General features: G+C 44.2%; 1 protein-coding gene across 1 annotated transcript; it reads right to left on the reverse strand.

The window, feature by feature from the left end:
- Nucleotides 1-2224: 2224 nt before the first annotated feature.
- On the reverse strand, nucleotides 2225-5921 carry LOC123992232 (zona pellucida-like domain-containing protein 1). The gene has a single exon (XM_046293413.1). The coding sequence runs from the start codon at nucleotides 5903-5905 to the stop codon at nucleotides 4664-4666; it is 1242 nt and encodes a 413-aa protein (XP_046149369.1). The 5' UTR covers nucleotides 5906-5921; the 3' UTR covers nucleotides 2225-4663.
- Between the last annotated feature and the right edge of the window lie 7421 nt (nucleotides 5922-13342).

Here is a 13342-nt window from a genome sequence, read left to right on the forward strand (position 1 = left end):
ATTTTAATCATTGGCCAGTACGGAGAATTAAGTAAAACCACAAGTCCAAATCTCTATCTCCATACATGGCAAATTTAGGGAAGGGTACGTTTTAGCTAGCTGGATAGCCACCGGAGGACAATGACACAACGAGATACAACAATTCAATTTTTTTCTGACAATGACATTTTGCTTTTGATGTGATTGGTCTGAAGCCAAATCCAAACCTTTTTTTGGACCATTCACATTCGAGCTCACTCAGTTTAAATCAACGCTGATTTGCAATTATTTTATCCTTTTTTTTTTTTTTATCAAGGGAGACCAAACGCTCACTGGCTTCGCTAGCGTTCAATGGGATTATTTTGAACCTAAGCTTGTCGCATGCATGCCGGGCTTTGGGACAACGACTCCCATTGTTAAAGCGGAGACATGAGCATCTCGTCATTATACAGTGCATTTGGTAATTATTCAGACCCCTTCACTTTTTAACACATTTTGTTATGTTACAGCCTTATTCTAAAATGGATTAAATCGGGGGTTTTTCTCTCATCAATCTACACACAATACCCCATAATGACAATGACATAATTGCAGGAGATTTGTGATAAATTCACAACATTTTCTCTCCGTCCCCAAGGGAAAATGTTACTTTGTAGAGGATATTGTCAAGAGGGTGCAAAAAATGAATAAAAAAATGTTACTTTTACACTCGCAAACTGAAAAGATGGTTCAAGATGGTCACACCAAGGATAATTTAGTTATTTGATTTAGAATTTTAAGATGGTGGGTTGGATTGTTTTAAGATGGAAATCATTTAGAATTTTAGGACCCCGGGAAATCACAGATTTCCTGCAATGATGTCATTGTCATTATGGGGTATTTTGTGTAGATTGATGAGAGGAGAAAAAAATGATTTAATCCATTTTAGAATAAGGCTGTAACGTAACAAAATGTGTTAAAAAATGTAATTAATTTTAGAATTGTGACCCCTTTAGGACTAATTCTTTTTTTAATAAAAATATTTAATGAAACATTTTCACCCATATTTCATCTTTTCATAGTGATCATATTAATGTGTAGTCCTAACTGTTCGGACATTACATTTACATTTACATTTAAGTCATTTAGCAGACGCTCTTATCCAGAGCGACTTACAAATTGGTGCATTCACCTTATGACATCCAGTGGAACAGCCACTTTACAATAGTGCATCTAAATCTTTTAAGGGGGGTAGAAGGATTACTTTATCCTATCCTAGGTATTCCTTAAATCGCATCTCTGCATGTCTGGCAGACATATCAGTTTGGATGACGGATCACCACCTCAAGCTGATCTTCGGCAAGACGGAGCTGCTCTTCCTCCCGGGGAAGGACTGCCCGTTCCATGATCTCGCCATCACGGTTGACAACTCCATTGTGTCCTCCTCCCAGAGCGCTAAGAACCTTGGCATGATCCTGGACAACACCCTGTCGTTCTCAACTAACATCAAGGCGGTGGCCCGTTCCTGTAGGTTCATGCTCTACAACATCCGCAGAGTACGACCCTGCCTCACACAGGAAGCGGCGCAGGTCCTAATCCAGGCACTTGTCATCTCCCGTCTGGATTACTGCAACTCGCTGTTGGCTGGGCTCCCTGCCTGTGCCATTAAACCACTACAACTCATCCAGAACGCCGCAGCCCGTCTAGTGTTCAACCTTCCCAAGTTCTCTCACGTCACCCTGCTCCTCAGCTCTCTCCACTGGCTTCCAGTTGAAGCTCGCATCCGCTACAAGACCATGGTGCTTGCCTACGGAGCTGTGAGGGGAACGGCACCTCAGTACCTCCAGGCTCTGATCAGGCCCTACACCCAAATAAGGGCACTGCGTTCATCCACCTCTGGCCTGCTCGCCTCCCTACCACTGAGGAAGTACAGTTCCCGCTCAGCCCAGTCAAAACTGTTCGCTGCTCTGGCTCCCCAATGGTGGAACAAACTCCCTCACGACGCCAGGACAGCGGAGTCAATCACCACCTTCCGGAGACACCTGAAACCCCACCTCTTTAAGGAATACCTAGGATAGGATAAAGTAATCCTTCTCACCCCCCCCCCCCCTTAAAATATTTAGATGCACTATTGTAAAGTGGTTGTTCCACTGGATGTCATAAGGTGAATGCACCAATTTGTAAGTCGCTCTGGATAAGAGCGTCTGCTAAATGACTTAAATGTAAATGTTAAAGACGATACCAACAGAAGATGGCAGATCGGTGGTACCGACTTCCGGCGTGTCCCGTGACGTGACGCAACCCAAACTGTTCAAAAGCTACAGATGTTTTTCTGAGATGACTGATTTTCAGGATGTCTTATAGTCTGACAAACACCACTGTAGCTCGGCCACCTTCCACCGCAGATGCGGAAGGCCGCCATTGGCCGATGTGAGGGATTGAGACGCAGCCCATGCAAAATATATGCTAATTAGATTTACGCGGGGGCGTGGACATCAACTCTAGGTTAAGAAGAGAAATTGTAGAAATAGGCGGGGTTTATGATTGTGGCTGTGGTAACTAGTGACGTTAGTTACTAGTTTCATGCAGCCTACCAGAGCAGTTCTTCCCATGTCATATTAGTTTGTAGCCCAGATGCTACAGACAAAAGTTGGTACATCAGCATTACTGACTTCAGACGAGTCCCGTGACACTTGTGGGGGTCGTAGACCAAAACGGAGCACACCATTGTGTTCGTGAGAGTCTCCCCTCTGTAGGCGGATATGAGAAGGCCGATCTTCAAGATGTCACCTGGTCTGACAAACAGTGCTGTAGCTCTGCCACTTTCCACTGCATAAGAGGAAGGGCGACGTAGGTGGATGCGGTGGATTGAGACGAAGTCAATGCAAGAAAGCAGATATCTCTAGCTTAAATTGACAGATTTATTTACTATGTCACTTATATGGATGCCCCGGTGCATCAATAGACATTTACATTTTTTACATTTAAGTCATTTAGCAGACGCTCTTATCCAGAGCGACTTACAAATTGGCTCTAGGGGGTTAAATAATCAAAATCAACAAAACATACTGTAGCAATCTTTGCTTTCCATATTGGCGGGATTGCGTAGGTGGTTTGCCTTTCACGCTGGAGACCCAGGTTCGCCGCTCCCTCCGTTCGCTACATTGGTGTCAGAAGTGGGATGGTGGCTGTGAGGCAGTCGGACACACATGGCCCCAATGTGTGAGGGGCGCTGAGGTTAGTCGAAGCACGTACCTTCCCGTCTAGTGATTCTCGCCACGTCACAATTAGTTATCGAGCCATCTTACCAGCACCAGCTAGCTTTCTAGCAGGTTGTTTAATGAAGAAGATATACTTTTTTTAATGAACATGTTATATTTGTGAGATTAGAACAACTTTCCAATGATAACTAGCTATATTTATCTACAAAAACAGAATCATACAATAAATCACCCAAAAATTGCTCACTCACCATAACAGCAGATTGGTTAAATTATCATTTTGTAGCATGCAGCAGGTTAGAAATCAAATGTAAGCCCCGCCCTCGTAATTGAGTCAACCAACCACATTAATTATTTCTTCGGGGCAGAGCGGCCTTCATGCCCGCGTTCATATATTTTCGGGTAAATCGTAAATACGACCTTCCTACTGGGATATATGCACGTGAATACCCCTCCAACTTGTCGTTACGACTAGGAAACTTGGCCATGATCTCTTTCCCACATGCTGAACACTGACTTCACGCACCACAAACATGACCGTGATTTCGGGTGGTCAATGGTGAGAACCGATCTTGCTTTATTTCTGAACTCCGAGCACTCGAACGCTCCAAGTCGTTCCTCCGATCACTGCGACAGGACGTTAACGCGACATAAGTACATTAGTCATGACATTAAATGAGCACCTGCACACAGCACTAGCTAAGCCTGTAATAGTGTCTTTACATAAACACAGCACTAGCTAAGCCTGTAATAGTGTCTTTACATAAACACAGCACTAGCTAAGCCTGTAATAGTGTCTTTACATAAACACAGCACTAGCTAAGCCTGTAATAGTGTCTTTACATAAACACAGCACTAACTAAGCCTGTAATAGTGTCTGTACATAAACACAGCACTAACTAAGCCTGTAATAGTGTCTTTACATAAACACAGCACTAGCTAAGCCTGTAATAGTGTCTTTACATAAACACAGCACTAGCTAAGCCTGTAATAGTGTCTTTACATAAACACAGCACTAGCTAAGCCTGTAATAGTGTCTTTACATAAACACAGCACTAGCTAAGCCTGTAATAGTGTCTTTACATAAACACAGCACTAACTAAGCCTGTAATAGTGTCTTTACATAAACACAACACTAGCTAAGCCTGTAATAGTGTCTTTACATAAACACAGCACTAGCTAAGCCTGTAATAGTGTCTTTACATAAACACTCTAAAAGGTGGATTGTTCTATTCTTTAGGATACACGACATTAATCAGCCGTAGCAGACAAATAACTGGAAAAACAAGATCTCCCAAATGTAAACAAATGTGAAAAAAAGGCATGATAAGTTGAGTCCTCCTCCAGAGGTGTGAGACCAGCAGGCGGACCACACACTCGGTCTTGAGCTGAGGACCCCATTTATACTCAAGTCAATGCCACCAACCTGACCTGTATTTAAAGGGACAACGCCGTCTGTCTTGCTGACCCATATTTCAACTCATTCAAGGTGGAGCAGTCAACCCCCTTTTTAATGGTTTGAGTGTCCTGTAGAAGACTGCTGCCATTATCATGACAATAATACAGACGAATGCCAGAAAGCCCACTGCCACACCAAGTCCTGTAGAAGTGTCTGAGTTGTTGCTGGCAGTCTCCTGTTCTTTTATTGCCACAACTCTTTCTGCTCTGATGGTGATAGGAGTAGAGCTAATGGTTGTGTACCCTGTCACTCCGTCGGGAACGGCATTCCTTCTCCTCCGGTTGGTACATTGTTTAAGGGTACTGCAGGTGCTCTCCTCACAGAGACGGGTGATGCAGTGGAGGAAGTAGGTGGACATCATCTCATTTGGTTGCTCCATGAAGCGGAAGGCCGGGAAGGAGAAGCAGGCGTGTTGACTCTCTCCGTTCTCTTTGATGACGGTCAACGGGTCGACATTGCAAGGGACAAACAGGTTGAAGACAGTGGAGTTGTCACCGTCGGGTTGTGGAGAAATGGAGGCGTAGCATTGGTCCAGGAACACGTGGTAATGGGAGGTCAGGTTGGTGGCTTGGACTCGAGTGTAGATTTCGGTCCTCAGCTCAAGACCCTGTTTCGGAATGATTAAGGGCGAAATGTAGTTGTCATCGCTGAAAAGATTAAGACTCAAAGTGCTGATGAAAGTACCATTGTTGTCCTTAACCGCAATGGACGATGCCGACGTATCAATCTGGGTGTTGTTGGTCAGGTACTCTAAGGGATAGGCGCAGGAGTAATAATACTTCAACTCAGTGTTGTAAGTGACTGGCCCTGTGGTGGGATCATATGATCGGACCACACCACTGATGTTGACTGTCTGGAGGTTGGAGAAGTCAGAGAATATTCCTGTGCCTGCGGCGCTGATTGTCCTGAAGAGGCTGCCACAGGAATTGGTTGTGTTGAGGGGGAATTCAAACCTCACGACAGGTGGAATCACACTTTGATCTAAGGTTCCCTTGCAGGCTGGGCCATTCATGACGTGGTTGAGGATAAGCAGGGACTCGTTGTAGCCAGTGTACATGGCTGGGCAGATGAGGATAGCCAGGCTAATAGATTTGGTTCCACAAGTTACCGAGATGTCAGTGTATTGTGGCCGCCTTAAGTTTGTTCCACAGTCAATTAATTGTAGTTGACTGTTCTCTGCGCCCATCATGGCAAAAAGTACAAAGCTGAGAAGTTTCATTTTTTTTGCGTTCCTTGCTGCGTTCATATCTTGACTGTCCTGCTTCATTACAGGTACTCTTATAGCCAGGGCTCCTTCTTGGGATAGGACAGAAACAAGGTCAACGTTGCTCTGCTTATTCAAACGATTACATTGTGTTGAGGGTGTCACGCAGAGAAAATTGCCTATTTCTTTTGTCGATGTTCTTGAAAATGCAGGTTCCCTTGGGTTGATATGATGTTTCATGCAGTGTTGAATGTAAACGAAACCATTGTTGGCCTCGTTTTGACAATACCCCGTTGACCTTTCTCATGACCCAGTGTGGTCGTAAGAGAGCACACAATGACCCAGAAGTTGAAGTTCTAGTCTGTTGATGAATCACATACACATGATGTAGGTGGAGAACAGTGCCATGAAATTCTGACTTGCAGATTCGCCTCGACAATGGTACAACAATTACATGTGTAATTAAGTGAATAAAATAGTACAAAAAAACGAAAAGCTAAATGAATAAAAATATGATACAAAATTTGCTAAAATAGTATGTGGGCACCCATTCCAAAAGTATGTGGACACCCATTCAAAAAGTATGTGGACACCCATTCAAATAGTATGTGGACACCCATTCAAAAAGTATGTGGACACCCATTCAAATAGTATGTGGACACCCATTCCAAAAGTATGTGGACACCCATTCCAAAAATATGTGGACACCCATTCCAAAAGTATGTGGATTCCCTTTCAAATAGTATGTGGACACCCATTCCAAAAGTATGTGGACACCCATTCCAAAAGTATGTGGACACCCATTCAAATGAGTGGATTTGGCTATTTCAGCCACACCCATTGCTGACAGGTGTATAAAATCGAGCACACAGCCATGCAATCTCCATAGACAAACATTTGCAGTAGAATGGCCCGTATTGAAGAGCTCAATGACTTTTGGTATTTGGTATTTTATTAGGATCCCCATTAGCTGTTACACAAGCAGCAGCTACTCTTCCTGGGGTCCACACAAAAACATGAAACATAATAGAGAATGACATAACACAGAGCATCAATAGACAAGAACCGCTCAAGGACAGAACTACATACATTTTTAAAAAGGCACACGTAGCCTACATACTGTATCAATGCATACACACAAACTATCTAGGTCAAACGTGGCATCTTGATAGCATGCCACCTTTCCAACAAGTCAGTTTGTCAAATTTCTGCCCTGCTAGAGATTCCCCGGTCAACTGTAAGTGCTGTTATTGTGAAGTGGAAATGTCTAGGAGCAACAACGGCTCATCCGCGAAGTGGTAGGCCACACAAGCTCACAGAACGGGACCGCCGAGTGCTGAAGCATGTAAAAATCGTCTTCCAATTCATCCTAAAGGTGTTTGATGGTGGTTGAGGTCAGGTCTTTGCGGAGGCCAGTCAAGGTCTTCCACACCGATTTCTACAAACCATTTCTGTATATACTTTTCTTTGTGCACAGGGGCATTGTCATGCTGAAACAGGAAAGGACCTTCCCAAAGCTGTTGCCACAAAGTTGGAAACACAGAATCGTCTAGAATGTAATTGTATGCGGTAGCATTAAGATTTCCCTTCAGTGGAACTAAGGGGCCTTTCCCAGACCATTATTCCTGCTCCACCAAACTTTACAGTTGCCACTATGCATTCGGACAGGCAGCTTTCGTCTGGCATCCGCCAAACCCAGATTAGTCCGTAGAACTGCCAGATGGTGAAGCGTGATTCATCACTCCAGAGAAAGCGTTTCCACTGCTCCAGAGTCCAATGGCGGTGAGCTTTACACCACTCCAGCCGACGCTTGAGATTGTGCATGGTGATCTTAGGCTTGTGTGCGGCTGCTCGGCCATGGAAACCCATTTCAGGAAGGTCCACGACGAACAGTTCTTTGTGGTGCCGTTGCTTCCAGTTTGAAACTCGGTAGTGAGTGTTGCAACCTGACAGACAATATTTATTTGCTACATTCTTCAGCACTTGGCGGTCTCGTTCTGTGAGCTTGTGTGGCCTACCACTAAGAGGCTGAGCCGTTGTTGCTCCTAGACATTTCCACTTCACAGGGACAGCTGTGTACATTAGTTATCGTGTAGTTTTTAATCCCACCCTTCAGCTCCTCACAACCCCCCCATCTATCTCTTAACAGCATCCATTTTTGCCTCATATTTTTCAACTGTGCTGTGATTTTTCACAAAAGTTCTGAACCTTTCTATTCTCATAGTTTCAACAGATTTGAAATTAATTATAAAAATGTTTGCTAAAATATTCATATATTATTATTGACTATGACTTTTCAAATCAAATTGTATTGGTCACATACATTTTTTTTGCAGTTGTTATAATAATAATAATAATAATAATATATGCCATTTAGCAGACGCTTTTATCCAAAGCGACTTACAGTCATGTGTGCATACATTCTACGTATGGGTGGTCCCGGGGATCGAACCCACTACCCTGGCGTTATTGCGGGTGCTATCTGTAGAGTTAGACAATGTTTGTCTATGGAGATTGCATGGCGGTGTGCTCGATCCTATACACCTGTCAGCAACCGGTGTGGCCTAATTCATTCATTTCACTATACTAACCCGGTCACTATACTAACCCGGTCCCTATACTAACCCGGTCCCTATACTAACCCGGTCCCTATACTAACCCGGTCCCTATACTAACCCGGTCCCTATACTAACCCGGTCCCTATACTAACCGGTCCCTATACTAACCCAGTCCCTATACAAACCAGGTCCCTATACAAACCAGGTCCCTATACTAACCCGGTCCCTATACAAACCAGGTCCCTATACTAACCCGTTCTCTATACTAACCCGGTCCCTATACTAACCCTGTCCCTATACTAACCCGGTCCCTATACTAACCAGGTCACTATACTAACCCGGTCACTATACTAACCCGGTCCCTAAAGCCGTGGTCTGTCCCTATACTAACCCGGTCCCTATACTAACCCGGTCCCTATACTAACCCGGTCCCTATACTAACCCGGTCACTATACTAACCCTGTCCCTATACTAATCCGGTCCCTATACTAACCCGGTCACTATACTAACCCGGTCCCTAAAGCCGTGGTCGGTCCCTATACTAACCCGGTCCCTATACTAACCCGGTCCCTATACTAACCCGGTCCCTATACGAACCCGGTCCCTAAACCCGGTCCGTGGTCCCTATACGGTCCCTATACTAACCCGGTCCTATAAACCGGTCCCTATACTAACCCGGTCCCTATACTAACCCGGTCACTATACTAACCCGGTCGGTCCCTAAAGCCGTGGTCGGTCCCTATACTAAACCGGTCCCTATACTAACCCGGTCCTATACTAACCGGTCCCTATACTAACCCGGTCCCTATACTAACCCGGTCCCTATACTAACCCGGTCCCTAAAGCCGTGGTCGGTCCCTATACTAAACCGGTCCCTATACTAACCCGGTCACTATACTAACCCGGTCCCTATACTAACCCGGTCACTATACTAACCCGGTCACTATACTAACCCGGTCCCTATACTAACCCGGTCACTATACTAACCCGGTCACTATACTAACCCGGGCACTATACTAACCCGGTCCCTATACTAACCCGGTCCCTATACTAACCCGGTCCCTATACTAACCCGGTCCCTATACTAACCCGGTCCCTATACTAACCCGGTCCCTATACTAACCCGGTCCCTATACTAACCCGGTCCCTATACTAACCTGGTCCCTAAAGCCGTGGTCTGTCCCTATACTAACCCGGTCCCTATACTAACCCGGTCCCTATACTAACCTGGTCCCTAAAGCCGTGGTCTGTCCCTATACTAAACCGGTCCCTATACTAACCCGGTCCCTATACTAACCTGGTCCCTAAAGCCGTGGTCTGTCCCTATACTAAACCGGTCCCTATACTAACCCGGTCCCTATACTAACCCGGTCACTATACTAATCCGGTCCCTATACTAACCCGGTCCCTATACTAACCCGGTCCCCTAAACTAACCCGGTCCCTATACTAACCCGGTCCCTATACTAACCCTGTCCCTATACTAACCCGGTCCCTATACTAACCCAGTCCCTAAACTAACCTGGTCCCTATACTAACCCGGTCCCTAAAGCCGTGGTCTGTCCCTATACTAACCCGGTCCCTATACTAACCTGGCCCCTATACTAACCCGGTACTTATACTAACCCGGTCCCTATACTAACCTGGTCCCTATACTAACCCAGTCCCTAAAGCCGTGGTCTGTCCCTATACTAACCCGGTCCCTATACTAACCTGGTCCCTATACTAACCCGGTACTTATACTAACCCGGTCCCTATACTAACCCGGTCCCTATACTAACCCGGTCCCTATACTAACCTGGCCACTATACTAACCCTGTCCCTATACTAACCCGGTCCCTATACTAACCCGGTCCACTATACTAACCCTGTCCCTATACTAATCCGGTCCCTATACTAACCCGGTCCCTATACTAACCCGGTCCCTATACTAACCCGGTCCCTAAAGCCGTGGTCAGTCCCTATACTAAACCGGTCCCTATACTAACCCGGTCCCTATACTAACCCGGTCCCTAAAGCCGTGGTCTGTCCTGGAAAGCCTGTGTAAATAATTATCGGCAGAATGGCCAAACAATTATTGTTTTTAGACCAACGTTTTGGGCTCTAAAATGTGTTTATTATTAAAAGTTTATTAAAAGTTTGCTATAAATCGAGATATTTAATTAAATTGCGATCCATTCTGACTCCTACATTTGTCGCCACACAGGACCACACGCTTACACCAATCACGGGCCGACAGGCTACGAGGACTCTCCCAGTTGACTTTCAGGCAGGATGAAAAAAGACTACATCGACCATGATCCTTTGCTAATTACGACCACTGACAACTGTATCAAACGTCAATAAAATGCTGATCTGACATCTGTCTGGTGGATAGGTGGTGAGTGGGCATGTGTGCAATGGGCCTAAGACTAAGGAAAAAAAGAGAGGCATCACAAAGATTACGTACAGACAAACTTTACTTAATAATGTCAGTAACAAAAGCAAAACACAGCATCACAACACCAAGGCAACACGTTGAGTAGGCATCATGGTTGTGGTTTGACCAACCGAACAGAACTGAGTAGCATGGTAGGACAAAATACCTGGGGCTCAATTCAATCAAACCTGCATTGCAATATTTACACAGTAGCATTTTTCTCTCTCCAAATGGTCAAATAAACTCTTGGTCTTGGGGACTGTATAAAAACCTACAACTACTAGCAGGTATGCTAACTACTAGCAGGTATGCTAACTACTAGCAGATGTGCTAACTACTAGCAGGTGTGCTAACTACTAGCAGGTATGCTAACTACTAGCAGGTATGCTAACTACTAGCAGGTGTGCTAACTACTAGCAGATGTGCTAACTACTAGCAGGTGTGCTAACTACTAGCAGATGTGCTAACTACTAGCAGATGTGCTAACTACTAGCAGGTATGCTAACTACTAGCAGGTATGCTAACTACTAGCAGGTATGCTAACTACTAGCAGGTATGCTTTCACATTTCAGAATTAGAAGTGTGTGTACACGAGATGAATATTGTAAATAAAGACATTGACTAAACATTGCTATGGTGGGTTTGAATGAATCCCAGTCTTTTTGTTTAAAGCTAAAATGCAGTTCAACAAGAACATAACATAACAGGGTTCACAGAGCAGAACAAATAGAGACCAACCATCTAGACTCCATCTCAACAGCATATTTACAATCATTGGCAGTGGTAGATGCTATTCCTCAGAGAAATCATATACACTTTGTACACAAAAAAAAACATTGGTTCAGACATTAAAATGCTCTCTCTCTCTCTCTCTCTCTCTCTCTCACACACAAACACAACACTGGAATTCATCAGGCAGTATTGTACAGTAGGTAAGGCATTATGGGATACCGTGATGTGGATAGTTAAAATGAGGGTCTTGACCTTCCAGAATAGGATGTGACATCATAAAAATAACAAATGTAAAAATACTGACTCCTTGCCAGGAACTGCATGGGGCAATACCACGAGCAGTGGTGCAACGTACATAAATACAAATACTTTAAGTACTACTTAAGTAGTTTTTTTGGGGTATCTGTAGTTTACTTTATTATTTATATTTTTGACAACTTTTACTTTTATTCCACTACATTCCTAAAGAAAATATACTTTTTTACTCCTTACATTTTCCCTGAAACCCAAAAGTACTTGTTACATGTTTAATGCTTTAGCAGGACAGGCAATTGTCTAATTCAGAGGCCAGAGGCCGTAGGCATCACTGGTCATCAATACGGCCTCTGATCTGGCAGACTCACTAAACACAAATACTTGGTTAGTAAATGATGTCTAAGTGTTGGAGTGGGGGCGGCAGGGTAGCCTAGTGGTTAGAGTGTTGGACTAGTAACCTGAAGGTTGCGAGTTCAAAGCCCCGAGTTGACAAGGTACAAATCTGTCGTTCTGCCCCTGAACAGGCAGTTAACCCAATGTTCCCAGGCCGTCATTGAAAATAAGAATTTGTTCTTAACTGACTTGCCTCGTTAAATGTTTCAAAAAAACAAGAAAATTGTGTTATCTGGTTTACTTAATATAAGACATTTTAAATGATTTATACTTTTAATAATAATAATAATATATGCCATTTAGCAGACGCTTTTATCCAAAGCGACTTACAGTCATGTGTGCATACATTCTACGTATGGGTGGTCCCGGGGATCGAACCCACTACCCTGGCGTTACAAGCGCCATGCTCTACCAACTGAGCTACTTAAGTAGATTTAAAACCAAATACTTTTAGACTTCTACTCAAGTAGTATTTTACTGAGTGACTTTCACTTTTACTTGAGTCATTTTCTATTCAGGTATCTTTTCTTTTACTCAAGTATGACAATTGGGTTCTTTTTCCACCACTGCCCATGAGCAACGACCAAACCCACATCCACATCCTGTTCTGTTTTCCACAGAACACATAACGTCACCGTATCTTGAAATAAACCATGCAAGTGTTGTGAGTTAGGGTCTATGGAACCCAGTATTGTGAGTTAGGGTCTATGGAACCCAGTGTTGTGAGTTAGGGTCTATGGAACCCAGTGTTGTGAGTTAGGGTCTATGGAACCCAGTGTTGTGAGTTAGGGTCTATAGAACCCAGTGTTGTGAGTTAGGGTTTATGGAACCCAGTATTGTGAGTTAGGGTCTATGGAACCCAGTATTGTGAGTTAGGGTCTATGGAACCCAGTGTTGTGAGTTAGGGTCTATGGAACCCAGTATTGTGAGTTAGGGTCTATGGAACCCAGTATTGTGAGTTAGGGTCTATGGAACCCAGTATTGTGAGTTAGGGTCTATGGAACCCAGTGTTGTGAGTTAGGGTCTATGGAACCCAGTATTGTGAGTTAGGGTCTATAGAACCCAGTATTGTGAGTTAGGGTCTATGGAACCCAGTGTTGTGAGTTAGGGTCTATGGAACCCAGTGTTGTGAGTTAGGGTCTAT

Source organism: Oncorhynchus gorbuscha, linkage group LG13, assembly GCF_021184085.1.
Source record: "Oncorhynchus gorbuscha isolate QuinsamMale2020 ecotype Even-year linkage group LG13, OgorEven_v1.0, whole genome shotgun sequence".
Taxonomy (NCBI): domain Eukaryota; kingdom Metazoa; phylum Chordata; class Actinopteri; order Salmoniformes; family Salmonidae; genus Oncorhynchus; species Oncorhynchus gorbuscha.

Coding starts and splice junctions, on each gene's coding strand:
- LOC123992232 (XM_046293413.1), bottom strand. CDS start 5,905: ATGAAGCAGGACAGTCAAGATATGAACGCAGCAAGGAACGCAAAAAAA.